The 17588-nt window shown below is 35.8% G+C and overlaps 1 protein-coding gene across 1 annotated transcript in view; it reads right to left on the bottom strand.

Moving 5' to 3' along the window:
* Positions 1 to 17588, bottom strand: part of DYNC2H1 (dynein cytoplasmic 2 heavy chain 1) — a 184644-nt gene that overhangs the window by 136776 nt on the left and 30280 nt on the right. Inside the window, exons 31-46 of the mRNA XM_075140082.1 lie at positions 15956 to 16106; positions 14186 to 14388; positions 13497 to 13679; positions 13109 to 13291; positions 12726 to 12949; positions 11801 to 11916; positions 9547 to 9746; positions 8619 to 8883; positions 8072 to 8279; positions 7539 to 7668; positions 6006 to 6161; positions 4694 to 4953; positions 3768 to 4014; positions 2057 to 2208; positions 1378 to 1522; positions 18 to 120 (exon numbers count right to left, since the gene is read on the bottom strand). Coding sequence (XP_074996183.1) covers positions 18 to 120; positions 1378 to 1522; positions 2057 to 2208; positions 3768 to 4014; positions 4694 to 4953; positions 6006 to 6161; positions 7539 to 7668; positions 8072 to 8279; positions 8619 to 8883; positions 9547 to 9746; positions 11801 to 11916; positions 12726 to 12949; positions 13109 to 13291; positions 13497 to 13679; positions 14186 to 14388; positions 15956 to 16106 — 2926 coding nt within the window. The remainder of the gene's footprint in view (positions 1 to 17; positions 121 to 1377; positions 1523 to 2056; positions 2209 to 3767; positions 4015 to 4693; positions 4954 to 6005; positions 6162 to 7538; positions 7669 to 8071; positions 8280 to 8618; positions 8884 to 9546; positions 9747 to 11800; positions 11917 to 12725; positions 12950 to 13108; positions 13292 to 13496; positions 13680 to 14185; positions 14389 to 15955; positions 16107 to 17588) is intronic.

The raw sequence follows: 17588 nt of genomic DNA on the forward strand, positions 1-17588 counted from the left end.
ACAAATAAGGGACTTACCACCTGCTAAATCATATCTGAATAAACCAAGAACCCACTGAGTAAGAATACATGGTGTAAAAAGGTAATGACTGTGATCATCAACTGTGAATTTCGCTCGTACCTAAAAAGAGAATGGGGTGGGGAGTGATGTTTTAAAATGTAAAGCACTTGGAAGCGTAGCTCAGATTTTTCTAAAATACCAGATAAATTAGTTTTCTATTAGGACTATATATTTAAATATTTTATTAATGCATTCTTTAGGGTTTTTTTGAAAGTGCAGAGATGAATTGTTTAAATCTTGTTTTCTGAGCACGAAAGATTTTCTCATAATTAGAACCTTCCTTCTTGATGCAAACAACTGCATATGTCACCTAGGACTGTTAGGGCAGTATTATTAGACAAAACACACCATTTTTTAAAGCAATATCAAATATAAAATGCAAAGGAAATACAAAAGTGTAATGAAAAACTACCAAAATCAGTAACAGTCACTACAAAAGACTTATAGAAACATTAACTCTTCCCCCAAAGAGGATATTTGAATTTAGAACTCTACCTTCAATTCAAAGAATAACCGCCTTCATCAGTTATTTGTTCCTTGTGTGATGAGATTTAAACTTAGATTTCTTAGAATACATTGATAATATCATATGAAACTCCTGCTAATTGGTGCATGCTAGCCAGTGACTATACCTGCGTTCCAGTCATAAAGATGGGTTTTGTATCATGGTTCTGTCTAGATGGGGACATGCATATATTCTTGGAACATATAGTAAGCACTTACATCCCCACAGTATCTACCCCAGTAAGGCTACGTACATGATTAAGAAAAGCAAGTACTTAAGCATTTTGCTAGGTAGAGGTCCAAAAAATTTTAAGTGGGAGGATAAAAAGAACTTGTGTGTGTAAGCACCTATTTTTAACTGTATAAAATTTTAATAGATAGTCCTTGATGTGTAATAAGGGATTCCACTCTCATATCTCTCTTCTGTAGTCATAATAACATCCATAACAACTGAGCACACAGGAATCTTTAAAGTACACTGCCTCCTCATCAAGTAAGTAGGAAAACACTACTATCCACCTTTTCTAAATCAGGAACTGGAAGTATAGATGGCTTAAGATGCATGCAAAAATCATACAATAAATCTGTGGGAAAGCAAGAGCACTTACCACTTACTCAGTTTCCCTCTAATATCTAGGATTCTCTGCAAATAAGTAGCTTTAAAATTTGTATCAACATTATGAAAAAGATATAAACTTAGATTTTAATATTGATAAACCTTTTTATTCCCTTGTTAATATCAAAAGCTAATTTTTTTAAAAAAAACAATTGTGAGTTCTCCATCTCCTTGAAAAAAAAATTAGATTTCCATACCTGTTCATATACTTGAACCATAGATCCTGCTAGCTGATGTATTTTTGGTGAAGAACCCCAAACAGGGTGATTCTTTAGGTTTTTCTGTAGTACAGGTTCCAAGTAGGCACTATAAATAGTTTGCAGTTGGTCTCTTTCTGGATAGCTATAAAGGAAAAAAAAAAAGTAATCGTTATGGACTATAATTGTTAATTTTTTTTATTAAAATGATTCAAAGTTATATACACAATTACTAAGAAATTTCAATGAATAGCATCTCCATCTAGCAGCTAAGTAAAATCACCATTTTATTGCAATAGGCCACCCTCAGAAATTTTCTAAATACATTTGTAAATGTGTTCAAACTTAAAAACAAACACACTTCTTTTCAATTTCTCTAATTTTGTAACCAAATAGCGCCTTAATTTAAAGCTGCAGAAAGCAGTTTACTGAAAGCAAAATCGTCCAACAGGAAACATACTTCAAACACTTCATTATCAACAGGTAGCTACAGATTGCTCCTTAGCGGGTTTCTAGTGCCAAGAGGCACCAAATGGCACTAAATCTGAAGATCCCAAACTGTTAGAAAAGATGAGAGATTAGAACAGATACTTCTTCATAAAAACTACATTCAGCAAGGGCCCTATAAACAGAGGCTGAATCTGAGGTCTGAGGGTCAAACTAATTTCCACATACTTACTCAATTGCACAGAGACGAACAATAGAAGTAAATCTGGACGTAAGTTTATGTCTTCCTAATGTTCCTCCAGCAGACATAGAAGCCACAATTTGGATGTTTTCTAAACCAACCCATTCCAGATTTTCATCATAAAATCCTTGATATGTAAGAACCTTTAATAATTAAATAAATATTGTATTAAAAGAAAGCCAACAGAGTTTCTTACAAAAAAAAAAAACAATTAGTGAGAAGTATACCATTATTACTGTTCTCTTAATTGCCAGAGGTATACTACTGCTCCCAGTTTGGTGTCAGCTGCAAACTCGCTGAGGGTACACTCTGCCCCATTGTCAAGATCATTAATGAAGATGTTAAACAGGTACTGGCCTCCAACTAGACTTTGTGCCACTGATCACCACTCTCTGGGCCTGGCCGTTCAGACCCACCTCACTATCTGCTTATCCAGTCCATACATCAACAGCTTTTCTGTGAGGATCTTTTGGGAGACAATGTCAACAGCCTTTGTGAAGTCCAGGTAGACGATATCATAGAATAGAACCATAGAATCATTTAGGTTGGAAAAGACCTTTAAGATCATCGAATCCAACTATAAACCTAAGAATGACAAGTTCATCCCTAAACCACGTCCCTAAGCACCACATCTACACGTCTTTTAAATACCTCTGGAGATGGTGACTCAACCACTTCCCTGGGCAGCCTGTTCCAACGCTTGACAACCCTTTTGGTGAAGAATTTTTTCCTAATATCCAATCTAAACCTTCTCTGGTGCAACTTGAGGCCGTTTTCTCTCACCCTATCACTTGTTACTTGGGAGAACAGACCAACACCCACCTCACTACAATGTCCTTTCAGGTAGTTGTAGAGAGCAATAAGGTCTCCCCTCAGCCTCCCTTTCTCCAGGCTAAACAATCCCAGTTCCCTCAGCCGCTCCTCATAAGACTTGTGCTCTAGACCCTTCACCAGCTTCGTTGCCCTTCTCTGGACACGCTCCAGCACCTCCATGTCCTTCTTGTAGTGAGGGGCCCAAAACTGAACACAGTATTTGAGGTGCGGTCTCACCAGTGCCGAGTACAGGGGCACGATCACTTCCCTACTCCTGCTGGCCATGTTATTTCTGATACAAGCCAGGACGCTGTTGGCCAAGAAGGCCACCTGGGCACACTGCCGGCTCTTATTGAGCTGGCTATTGACCAACACCCCTAGGTCCTTTTCCACCAGGCAGCTTTCCAGCCACTTCCCCCCAAGCCTATAGCGTTGCCTGGGGTTGTTGTGACCCAAGCGCAGGACCCGTCACTTGGCCTTGTTGAACCTCATACAAAATATCCATACCCACTGCTCTCCCCTTGTCTACCGGGTCTGTCGTCTCATCACAGAAGTCTATCAAGTTGCTCAAGGATGACTTGCCTTTGCTGAATCCATGCTGATTACTCCTGATGATTTTCTTGTCATTCATATGCCTACTGAGTTATAACTCATTGAGGTGAGCACTGTCTTTATTTACTTATGCATATAAGCCAAATAAAAATGGTATCTTATTTCTGGCTCACACCTACATATTCTATCAAAGTACAAACAAAACTAATGTCAATAGAAATGCAGGATGTTAACTCTGAAAATAATCAATGTAGGTATTTACTACATACACAGAACTATTTCCATATATTTCCAGTATACTTAAGTCTCTTTATAAATAACATAAATAAGTGTTCACCTGCTGTAGAAAAGCCACAAGAGTGCTTGTTCCCCATTTATCAGGTTTGGGTAGATTGATATCCTTTAAGTACAAAACAAGCCTTTCACAGTCCTTTGGTCTGTATACTCGCCCAGTGTTTGTACTGATTATGATGCAAGTTTGACTCAATTTTTGTAGAAGATGTTGAGAGGTAGTTTGTGCACTGCAGTGAATGGTAGCAATCTGAGTGGATCGGAGTTGAGAAAATGCATAATGAAGCAGCATCCTAAAAAAGCAAATGTGTATATATAAGCATAAGTAATACATAAATGTATTAAAATACTGTGTATCCAAAGATATTGTATAGTTTTTGAATTAAAATGCATATACTACATACTGTATTAATGTAATAGGTGATGCATGAGGTTTGCTGAATTAAACATTCTTGCCTTGATGATTGTAATATTTTCCATTCAAGAAATTCAATAGAAGCGTAGTATACAGCTAGGCAAAACAAATACCTAGCCTAAATACCTTGTATATATTGATCCAACCCATCTAAATAAGGAACTTAAGATAGGCAACAGGATGACCTAAATCCAATTGCCTGCACACAGGCATCTAGTGCCTCTTGAGATGAAACCGGATTCCTCATGTGCCTTTCAGCTGTTGCTCCATGACAGCACAGGTTTTCCAAAGGTCCTGTTTCATATCTAAAAGCCTCATTCAGATGTCTTAGAGGCATAGTGGCAGCCTGAACTTTCCCTGTAGATCTGCATAAGAATTTACCTATTTGCCACTACAAGTTTGTTTCATTAGTAACCTAAACAAGTGACATTCTTGTAATACGATAAAAACCATTATAACATGATAAAGTCATATGATAAAACCATTATAACAAAATATTACAAGCTTTGTCAAATAGCTAGAAGTATATTTTGCTTAAAACGGGAAATACTTTTTACCCCTTTCCACATCCTTCAGGACCCACAAGAAGAAATGGCTGCTTATTGTTAAAGTCTAGCCACGGTCTAAAGTAATCTAAACCTCTCTGCATGTCAGGAGTTTGGATGACGGGAAGTGTTTGGAGATTACTGAAGTCATCAGCTGTTAGATTTTCAGGTTTTTTCATCTGATATAGCATTAGCTGTCCAGTGTCAGTGTCATAATATGTGTCCAGGGGCTTCCTCGGATCTGGTGGGCATTCTTGTGCCCAACTGAAGATCTTTAAAAAAAATAAAAATAAAGCTTCTGTTAAATCCACTCCTAATGACAAGATCTACAATTTCAAGTTAATCTAAAGAATGTTCAAAGAATACTTCTGTAAAATCAAACATTTAATTCTTTGATTTGATAATTTTAAGGCTGCCTTTGAAAATTCAATCATGTTATGCATATGCTTTGTGATTAAGTCCTTAACTGAACAGTAAGATATTACTCTTTCAGATATTACTTTCATAATACAAAGAACATGAAATAAACTGTATTTAGCAAAGCTTTATATAAACTTTTTTTCATATTAGGCAACATACATAACAATAATCATAAGAACAAGGTAACTCCTTCACATGCATCAATAGCTAATTCCAGAAGCTGAGTCTAAACCTTTACCATCGGCCCTCTACATATGTTATAGCTCCAGGCTTTCTTTTGGCAGGAACTATTTTCTTCTCTCCCACAAAAAACCCAAGCACGATTCTGGAGATAACTATCTCCAGGGACAGCCTTCTGTAGACACTATAGACCAGTATACCCACATAGTTTTCCAACACTACTCCCTAGTCCTTGTGCCGTCAAGTATCTACACAAAGACAAGAACCATACCCCAGCACACACAATACATAACCTCAAAATAATGCTGTAAGAACACCTCCCTGGTGCAGTGCAATAAAGCCCCCACATTATTATTTCAAGCATTCTGAACAGGAAAAAACCTCACAAAAATTACCTGTATTACATATACACAATACATACACACATACACACAGCCTGCTATAGTGGGTCCTTGCACAAAACAGTATGGACGGAGGCCATTCTGTATCTCTTGGTGCAGCACCAAGATTGCTATCTGGTCTGGATGCACTTAACAGCATATCACTGACATATGAAACATTCCTTTACTTCTGAGCTATTTCCCTATAGGCAACACAGATTGCAAACAAATTAGAGCACAGATATTCTATTATTGTAAATTTCCATTGTTAGAAGACAGAAAATCACTACTCCTACTACATATACTGAGAATTTTTTAATAAACTTGCTGAAAAAGTTTATTACCTCTTTTGCAAATTCTTGTCGTGATTTCATGTTCAGATTGCCACCAAGACCCCGTAACAAGTTAATAATAAACTGTCCACGATCAGTACACCCATGAAGATGAGACAGTCCATTCATCACAGTTCCAACTAAACTTGTTTCTACCACAGAGTCATTCTGTAAATTGCAAGTTGTAGTAGATTTAAATATATTCCTAAAAATAAATATGATATATTGCTAGCAGACTATTACTCATTGCTCTCTGACACTTCCACAAATTATGAAAGTTCTCAACACTGCTGCTATTCTAGAAAATTCACCTGACATGAAATTATTTTTGAGCATTGATTTGGAAGTTTTAATTCCAGACTACGTACTGATGTAATTTAGGATAAGCAATCAGAACTTTCCTTACAGATTTTGAGAATCTATAAGAAATCAACATAACTGTATACTGCAAATCTTTTTCGTGAATGGATTCCTTACGGATTTTGTTCTTTAGCACCAAAGGGGGTTTGCAGCCTCAGGATCAGTGTCATGATTTTTCCTCTGTATGCACATGCACCTGAAGATACTTTAAAAGTCTAAAAATCTCCATGGGTGAAAGAAGCAAGAGGGCAAATAACATTAAAAACACTACAGGACCATATGTGTTCCCCAAGGGGCAGTAATGCAGGTCTCCCAAACACTAGCTTACTGGCCACAGCAGTGGGGATTTATGCTAAATAATGTTTTGTGCAACATAAGCCACTTGTTCAATGCATATGCAACTCCTTCAGAAGAAGGGGAGGCAGGGAAGCATCCAGACTACTTAAGAAAATATAGCATATGCAGAAAAATTATCTTGATGTACGTCCCAGAATCACAGAATCCAGATAATGTACAAGGTTTTGGGCTATCCTTTTGTAATACTATTATTACATATTACCTTTTGCCTATTTAAACATTTTTCAGTTAAAGTTTTGAGTTGAATCCTAAAGAGCTAAAGTTATACACTTAAATCCAGGACAGATTAGTGGAAGCTGTGAAAAATTACCATTCTGAACAATCAGACTACTTTTTTAGATATGCCTCTATCAGTCTTTTTATGTGTCTAGCATTACATTTCTCCCCAACCTATTACAAGCTCCATGCAACTTTTCAAATTTTAGCTTCTTTTTTGTTATAGTCAATAACTTAAATCTAGAAAAACTATTTCTTCACTTCTTCATTTTTTAGTTTAAACATTCAGATCTTTCAGGTCTTTGAAAACGTACAAAGAAATGTCCGGTATGGAAAATTAAAGACAGATATTAAGTTTCACAGAAATATACGGCTTTAACTAGTTAAAATTGTATTAAATGTTTCAAAACTTTAAGTACAGCAATTAGTTTTTGGAAACTGATTAGAATGGTTCCAGTATTAATCTTCTGAAGAAAACAGCAATCAAAAAAGCACTGAGATTTTTTTTACTTAAAATTTAAAAACTAATATGAATGATCTCTTCAGTGTTAAACTAGATAAATGGATCATGTTAATAGAAGCTGAAAATTGATTAAGTATTCAGTTACTAACCTTCTTCACAACCCAGTTTAAAGCCTTTTCAAAATAGTCCCCAATCCAATTTTCAAGGTTGTATCTGCATTCTTCCGGCTGACTTCTTAGCCAAGACTTTATCAGAGAATTAAGATCTGTATCTTCATCACTAAGTCAAAGCAAAACTTTGATTCAAAAACAAAACAAGATTCAAACAAATACAAGGCATCCACATCTTCACATAGACTGGTTCAAAGGGAACAAAAAAATTCTAGGAAAAGTTCAGGGAAAGACTTTAACAAGAATTTCTAACCAATATTTGGGCTCTCTAAGGGTCACACAAACAAAGAATCCACCATGTCTCTTTCAAAAAGTCTGAGATGTATTAGCCAAAAGGTTATAAGAGGACAGTGTAGAAGGGACATGCAACCTAAAGCAAACTCCCCCAGTGATTTGCTTCATAACTGTAAGCAAGTAATTAAATCGCTCCATCCACTTTAGACTATCTTTCAAGAAAAGTAAAGTAGATATATTTGCTTTTTTAAAAAGTATGTAACACTCCTGTGACTTACCTGAGAAAGATCATTCCCATTCGAGATATTGTAGCAGGAGAGGCACAGCTAAGGTCATGAGTTTCAAATATAAAGTTGACATTTGAGCCAAATTGAATTCTTTCTCCACTGGGCATAGTCAACAATCTGTTGTCATCCAAAACGGAATTCAAAGATTCAATCCATTCGGGATCAATATCACCATCACAAATTATCCATGAAGTAATATCTATTTCCAGACACAAAAATAAAATATCAAACCCAAGAAAAACATTTAAAGAATATCACCCCTTGCTATTTTAATACTATTTATTACTCTTCCTCCATTATAACTTAAATATAAATTCTTTCAAGATACTCCTTACATGTTTTATCTTCTGATGTCTATTTTTGCTTTCTTATCACAAAATTTGGAAAGTACGTATCAGTGTTCTTGACTATGATTGTCATCAGACGTTTTTCTTACCTTATGCTATGCACAAATAATAACATAATATAAAAATGTAACTGAAAATAAACAACTTCAGTAATTTAAGCATAATGATGTTTAACTCCCTCATAAACATACCTCGGGGTTCTCGTACCACTTGTCGAGCACTATTTGTAAGCACACCGTCAGACCATTCTCTGGTATCCATGTCAATATGGCCTAGCAACTGATGTCGAGCCATAGCTTTGGGATTCATAGTATACTGTTTCACTACTTTGCCGGTTTTACCAAGTGCTGTCTTTAACATCCGCCAAAGTGTTGATTTACCTGCACCACTTGGACCTACAATAACTACACCCATTCTTTGATGTAGTTGTTCATATAATTCCAAAGCCTTCTTGATCTAGATAATAAAAGAGATAACAGCTATGTGAAGTTGTAAAGCTAAAACAATCATGTTCTTTTTTAATGTTTTTCCAATTTACTTTGCATGCTGTCACTTTGTTTCTATAATTTTATTATTTGAAACAATAGGTATTTCCAGAAGTAATTAAAATTATGATACTAAAGAATATCAAGAAACTTATTTTGCATGTTAGAAGCATTTCACTAAATTACTAATATAAAAATATCAGCCCTCTTGGGGCATATTTTTACTGAGAAATTAAGGAACCTTTAGTCACAAAACTTCATCCAGCCCTACAATAAATAAATACAAATGAGACACAGAACTGCTTGATAAAACCAAATATTCACATATTTAATTCTTTAACTGTCCAAAACATTCATTGGAGTTTGTATGTGGCTTAAACAAAACTGTGTGTCACATGTTCACATCTTAATTTTCCTTGCACTATTTTTCTTTCAATTACAACTGATCTACCATGCTTCAAACACACACATCTATTTTTTATATACATGTAATCAGAATCTAAATATTAGTTATTCTCCCTTTTTTATAAAAGTTTCCTTTCAAAAGTAAACAGAAATGAGTCAAATGAATGTAGTATTAATCGTTCTAATTCAGAATAACTCATATTGTTTTGTTGCTGTAGTTGATGTTTACCTGTGTGCTTATAATTTCCAAGTTTGCTTCTTCAAAGACTTGTTGTAAAGCTGTAGTTAACTCAGCATACTCCACATCCTTAAAGTCAATGCCAGGAAATACATCTTTAACCAGTGCATCAAATCGTGCACAGTCTGCAAATGTAAGCTTTGACATGGTATTAAGCCGCAGAGCTTGAACCACTATGTGACTTTCATTAACTGGAAATAAAAGCAAAGAAGCCAGATCAGTTTAAGCTGTTTGTTGGGTTTTTTTTCGTTGGAAGATATCAGCACTTGAGCCCATACTGCTAAGACACTGAAGGTGGAATCACAGCGCAGACTACATTCCAGTTCATGTACCACTCTACTTGGAAGTTAGATGAGTGCCTTACTGTAAGTACCATATATGCTCACAAATGCATTCTATACAGATATGAGATGGTTATGATTGCTGCCCAGATAGTACATAATAGCCTAATGATTAAAGTGCAGCCTAATGATTAAAGATTAGCAGTGCACGATAGCTTACTTGTTAAAGTACTCATGAAAGAAATTAAGGACCTGGATTCTAGACCTTACTCTGCCAGAGGCAGCTTGAAGTCACATCTCTCAAGTGTGTCCTAATTAACTATGAATATTCCAAAAGTGAACACTCTCCACAATTCCTCTTGAATCTGAAGTACCATGGAAATGTAAGTGTTTTGGAACGAGAGCGAAAACAGCCACAAGAAAGCTTTACTCTGCCAGAAAAATAAAGATACTTACAATGGGAAAGGCACAGGGCTCTGATCTCTGGTTTTTTGCTTTTTTAATCAAATTACTTTCTCACGTAAAACATGTACATTTGCACAGAGCAGGACTAGGAACCACAAGTAAAATCATCCTGTGTTTCTGCCCTCTTTCTGGATGCATGATTGCCCCAAACCAGAATGCACTATAGCCCAAATTCAACACAATGGACAGAAAGTGCCCATTCTCTAACTTCCCTTTTTCCTGCGGCTTTTTCCCAAATATTCCAGAGGTTAAGGATCAGTATACCCTTCTAGAATTTGGAAAAAGTTCAAAGTTTTTCATCCTGAACAATTATCTTAAATGCAAATGCTTCTACAGGTGAATTTTCTAAACAGCATGATAAACGGTTAAGAGGAAAAATGTTGACATTAGGAACTTGATTTAGAAAGGTTGAACTGCTTTACTAAAGGAAGTAATACAAAATTTATGCAACATTTAAGAACATGGCCAACATTTTGACATGCCAAAGGATTTTGACTCAACAATACAAGCAAACATAAAGAAACAGGAAACCGCATTTGTTGGAAATATCTTAAGCTTCTCAAGCTAGAGATAAAAAACAAACAAACAAAAAAAACCTGAACGAAACATTTCTGGGTCTAAATCATAAGCTAAATCCATCCATCTTGCCTTTCACAGGGTTATTGAAAATTATAATTTAAACCAGCCCAAGCAAATTTCAGCAAATTTCACATATCTAAACGTGAAGCTAAAACATCATAGCAAGGAACAGTGATAGGAATGTGCCCTAAAACACATTGCTGGTAATCTTCCCTTGGCAGATCCAAACTAAAGTCAATTACAAATTCTTTAAAGTTGTCAGACCATTGTTATGCCAAGATTTGTAAAGCAAGGCTATCTCTAAAAACTTTCAATATAGTCTGGTCAGATATATGCTGTTTAAGTGAACAAGAAGTAGTAGTTGTGTCCTAAACATGTCAAATGCTTATCCATCTCACACTCTTAATTCCCATTCATTTAACATCTAAACAACAACAAACAATCATTTAAAAACTCTTAAAAAAAATACAGTGACCCAGTCTAGTCCAATCCATTTCTATCCTTTCTACCTGTCCTTATATTTGTCTCTGTCTACCAATCTGAATCTAATGCCATGTGACAATTTTAGCAATCCTCAAATAGAATCAAAATGGGCTGATGACTGATGAATGACAGCATCAGAGGATCAACTGTCCTGACCTAAGCAAGTGAAAACAAGAGTCTTTGAGAATCACTCAAAATCATCCCAGAATAAAGTCCTATATCTATATTCTTATCATATAAAAGCTCTATCTAGAATATGACAACAGTCTTTTGTGATCTCCTAATGAAGGAGGACTTCCACAGATATTTTTTTGTTTTCTAAATTGCCTCCAGATCCAAGCCATGGCTTCTCAAAACTCCAGTGAACAAGAAAGCTGTAGCGAATGATATCTGTTCAACATCCTAAATAATCAAGAGTTTGGCATGGTCAATCTTACTTTCTTGCTTTGCTTCACTTTTTTTCAGCTGATGAAGACGACTGCCACAGCCTCTCAAAACAGTCTTCAACGCTCGTAAACCCCAATCATAGTGCTGCTGTGGTGTCAGAAGCTCCCTAAATTTAAAAACAGCAATATTGTAATAAGATATAGGTGACAGCACTTGAAATTTTTGTTTGGTGAATGAATATGCTCATAATATGGTTTTGGGCAAAAGAGAAACTGATGAGTATTTATAGCACCATCTATAATGCATTTCAGAGATATAAGCAATGACACTCGGAAATTTTCAGAGGGAATATATTCAACAGCTAATGTATTTATTATTGTCCCTAACAGCATTAATTAAAACCTCTGAACTTTGTTCTCTCTAATATGCATACTTATAACCAAATAGTCTCTTGAATTTCAACAACTTCAAGAGTCTAAATTCAACATAATGCTTGTGAGCATTCATACGCTCACATTCATATTTAGTGAGCGTAATAGGGGAACAGTACTTTGCCACCTTGAGATTGTAACTGCATTCCAGATATTTTATCACCTGAACCTCCCAATATATTGCAATATTTTTATTTTATAAGTTAAGTTAGTATCTACAGAGATGCATGGTATACCATTCAGATTTAAGAGCTCTATTGAAAATGTAAAACTTCAGATGACTCCAAACCTGCAGTTTTATGTCTAGTTTTGTTTCTGACACATAGCTTTCTGCAATATCCAAGTCATAAAATATTACAGAAAACTAACAGAAAGCATGTGTAGATTGTATCCCTACAGTCATGCTTTGGCATAGACTAGATGGAGAAGAAACAAGATGGCAGTGAGATAACGACAAGGATCAATGCTAAAATAAAAGCAGGAGGGAAGAGAATTAGAAAGGTAATATGACTAAGGAAAAAAAAACAAAACAAAAACACCTTACCTTGCTAGATTAAAAATAGACACTAATTTTCTACCCAGTATTTTAGCATCCTTAAAGCCTTCTGAATACAAAATCACTTCTGCAATAACTTCATTGTCTGGATGAGTCATAGCAACTGGCCTAAAAAGTTGTTTGAGGTTATCAGGCAGTTTTTGTCTTCCTCCATAACCCTTTCCAGCAGGATTCAGAGTGATAAAAATTCCAGAATTATGATCCATTTCAACCTAGCATTAGAAATACATTATAATAGTATATTGTCATATGAAACAGTATTAAGAAATGTTGGGTAAACTATGTTTAGTTACAGTAGTCAGTTCTTAAGTTTGTCCCAGTTGTTTATAGACTGTTTTTTATAAGAAGAAAATAAGGAAATTTTGCTGTACCTTTTTGCCAAGCATCTCACATACAGGACTATGTTTCTTCAATGCATGTTGAATTGTCTGAATCTGCATGGATACTGCAGACAATACAGCTTCCTCAAGTCTATTGAATTCATCAAAACAGCCCCAGGCACCACACTGCACTAAGCCCACAAATATGCGCCCCATCGACTTCACATCAATGCCCTTAAAATTAAAAAGAATATTATTACAATTCAAATAACAAGAAAGTAATGAAGGACTGATTTCCCATCTATTAAAAAATATGGAAATATCCACACATTTCTAATGGAAACTGACAAATTACCAAAAGTATTTCTAGAATGTAATATTGCTTTATGAAGTATGGGCATAGATATCCATTTCCTAAATTGTACAGAACCATATTCACCTCATCACAATTAAAGACTAATACTTGTCTTCCAAGAAGTCCACCCAAGGCCTTTACTGATTCTGTCTTTCCAGTTCCAGCTGGACCATAGGGATTTCCTCCAAGGCCCATCTTCATAGCCTGAGTAAGAGTTAGGTAACACTTATCTGTCAAAGGTGTATAAACAAGTTTAGGGGAATTACCCTGCAGAAACAAAACAAATTATATTGATTGGTAGACAGAAATTATTGGTGATGTAACTCAATTATTTTCATTCATAAGTCATTGATTTGAAAACATAACACAAGGGTCAAGATTACTGTCTCATTAAGTATATGAATTTGTTTACAGTTATGAAGTTTTCCTGATTTTATATCAAATGTCAAAGCATTGTGCAAATTTTTTTTAGAATGAAAGAAAAGGGGTCAACACAGATGAAATTGCACTCTGATATATAAAAGTAGCAAGCATATTAGAAAATATTTATATGATACTGCAGCTGCTATCCATACAACTTACATTTACCCCATCAATATCAAGAATGAAAATGATTAGCCTATCTTTTAGTATTTTCTGTGAAACAGCATGCTAATGAAACAAAAAAGTTGAAAAAAATGGCAACAGTTGGGAGACAACCAGCAGCATGTGTGAAATGAAACGTGTTTGACACATTTATAAAAGCCACAAGGTAAAAATTAAAAATACCATACCTGATATTCATAAGTATATTGCAGTTCAGCGTCTACCATCTGAACATAACATTTTTGGTCTTTCATATAAAATCTCAGCTGCTTCTTCCAAGCCCAGTCTTCAACATTGTGAACCTCAGCTTGATTCAGCTGCTTCACCACATCGATGTTATGAATGATATCAAGAATCAGAGCTTTAAGCTTGAGCTCAAGGATTCCTGATTCTGCAAATAACCACAAAAAAAAAATCACAACAGTGTAGTAAGGAAGATACACGTTACCCATTCTCAAGTTCATTGTGCTTCTTTCCATTATCAGCAGATTTTATTCAAATCTCATTTCAGTTATATATAGAAATATTATTTATTACCTAAAGCAAGCAGCATAAAATGAGATCCTGACAGAGAATGTGAATCATTACGTAACTTCAGTCATTTAGAAGTGATTTTGTCTGCCTCTACCCTCAATAGAGAGACACACAGGCTTTTCTGGAAAGCTATTTATTCCAGGAGTGTTTACAGCTGTGTCCACTCCAGTAATCAGTGTGGCACAATTGGTTAATTGACCTGGAGAGGATCTGAAAACCATACTACATGCAGTCTGGCGATTTTACTCAGACTAATTAGGGTGATGTGGAATGAATGCTCATTAGCAGATTGGGTGCATTAAGTGTAATATTACATTGCATTAAGTGCATTAAGTGTAATATTAGTGTAATAAACATATTGTTTATTTCGTTTCATTTGAAAGAAATCTAGTTTGCGTGCTCCTATACCATTCCATGATGGGAATTAAACCAAAGTAAGTGGGGATAATCAGGCAACTCACTTCAAAATCACACCTATTATCCAAACTAAAAGGTTACTGTAAATGTATTATACAATAGATGGAATGAACACTCTTATGTAACTGATGATATTTCTCCCATGGCTATAGAAAGAGCACAGAAAGGGAGCTTAGATAAAGGACCACACTTAAAGACTTACAGAAGGTAGGTGATATGAATCCTATTCCTAATTAATGTATGAGATGTTAACAGTTCATAAATTCTAAACTAGAATTTAATAGAGTAAGCAGCTACACAAATGTGGTGGAAGATTGTCAACTACACGTCAAATTGAGTCTTTTTATATGTATAGGGTAAGAGCCATCTCACCTAACCTACACTATAGAATTTCACATCTGAGTAGTCATTCAAAGCCCCTAGTCAAAAGAGAGGAATAAGCACTCAAAGGCATAATTGTTTTAATGCATTTGGACTATATAAGATTCAGAACAATCGTGTCTTGCGAATAACTAGTTTATTGGTTTTGCTACAGAGGTACTCAAGAATTATTAGTTCAGATGCAGATGTATACATCTAAGATAGAAAAAGAGAATCACTACACAGTTATACAGAATATACTGGCATGACATAATGTACCTCAACTGCTGTTTGGCCAGTTCTAGCGAAACATAACACTACAGCACAGTTCAATAGGTGAGGACAAACTATCAGTAAATATATAAAACAAAAATTATAAAAAGTTATTAAAAAATTCTTTAAAGAGGTTTGCAAATACAGAAATGCTGTAAGATTGTTTTTAATGTAAATAAAAATCCATCATTCACTCTGAAATATTAAATACATTAATCTTGGCAGTAATAGGTGGTTAACTTTATGTAAATCAACTTTATGAACTCAAATCAAGACAAATTTATATAATTTCCTGTTTAAATAAACAGAATGTTAAATACTATACAACTACATAGTCATTATAAAGAATTATATATTAATGATCATTTTTATACCTGTACTCCCAGTATCTTCTATACTAGTATCAATGCTAGTATAATGTTCCAGTTTAGCCATGAGTTCTAATTCTAATTGTTGCAGATTATGGTCTTTGATAGCACTTTCAACATCTTCAGTGAACTGAATTTGTTCTGCCAAGGAAAGAATCTTTGGAAGAGAAAGTTCAAATTATATGTTACAAATACCGAAGACATAAAGAAAAAAAGTTTTTCAATTCATTCATAATTGCTTAATATGTCTGATATTTAAAGTATTTTACTGTATCATTTTTAAACAAAGCCACACATTTGCTATGCTCTTAAGAACAAATCTAGCCATCTTAAAACCTGATAAAATTTAGCAAAAACTTGCAATGTAATCTAATACAGCAAGTCCCTTAGCTGTTCTACAGCGTGTGGTAGCAAAATTTTTAAAGTATCTTTTCCAATTAAATGATGTCTCAGATGGAAACTACCACATTGTAGGCATGCTGAGCCCATACTTCAAGAGTCTCAGGAGCACCTCTGATGTTTTGTGTCACTGATCTGCTAACACAGTATTTTGCATTCCAGTTTCTAACACTCTACTTATGTTCTAATGACTTGCCAAGTAACTAGCGATAGGATGAGAGGAAATGGCCTCAAGTTGCACCAAGGGAGGTTTAGGCTGGACATTAGGAAAAATACTTTACTGAAAGAGTGGTCAGGTCTTGGAACAGGCTGCCCAGGGAAGTGGTTGAGTCACCATCCCTGGAAGTATTTAAAAGACGTGTAGATGAGGCGCTTAGGGACATGGTGTAGTGGGCATGGTGTGTTGGGTTGATGGTTGGACACGATGATCTTAGAGGTCTTTTCCAACCTTAATGATTCTATGATTCTATTCTATGATTCTATTCTATGACTTTAAGTTCACTGGAAAAGCCCTGTCCGATCTATGAAGGTTCAGTCAAACTTGGAACTGGAAAGATCTGTAACAAAAAATTCCCCCAATTATGCCAATCTGAAGATTTGTAACATTAACTACACTCTGGGGGAGGGAGAGAGTAACCAGCAGGCCTGTGAGGGAGTAACAGACAGGATCACTGAGCAAAGAGCATGGGGTGATGTGACAGGACGAGATCACAAAAATCAACACAATGGGGCGTAAGCAGGGTCACCTCCAGCACTTGCACATCAGCAAGAAAGTGCTTACAAGGCACCATTATGGAGAAATCCCCCAAACCCTCTCCAGAAACTCAACATGCTGGGGTGCCTCTCTAAAGTACCTGTACACTAATGCATGCAGTATGGGGAATAAACATGATGAGTTAGAGATCTGTGTGCAGTTGCAGGGCTATGATCTTGTTGGGATCATGGAGATGTGGTGGGGTGGCTCCCATAGCTGGCTGGAGTGTTGCAATGGAGGGATACAGGCTCATTAGGAAGGACAGGAAGGGAAGACGAGGAGGGGGAGTTGCCCTTTATGTGAGAGAGCAGCTGGAGTGCATGGAGCTCTGCCTGGGGATGGATGAGGAGCCAGCTGAAAGTTTATCGGTTAGGATTAAAGAGAGGACAGGTCAAGGTGACATTATAGTGGGTGTCTGCTACAGGCCACCTGACTACAAAGAACAAGTGGATCAGGCCCTCTATGGACAGATAGGAACAGCCTTAC

The sequence above is a fragment of the Calonectris borealis genome, chromosome 1 (assembly GCF_964195595.1).
Source record: "Calonectris borealis chromosome 1, bCalBor7.hap1.2, whole genome shotgun sequence".
Lineage (NCBI taxonomy): Eukaryota > Metazoa > Chordata > Aves > Procellariiformes > Procellariidae > Calonectris > Calonectris borealis.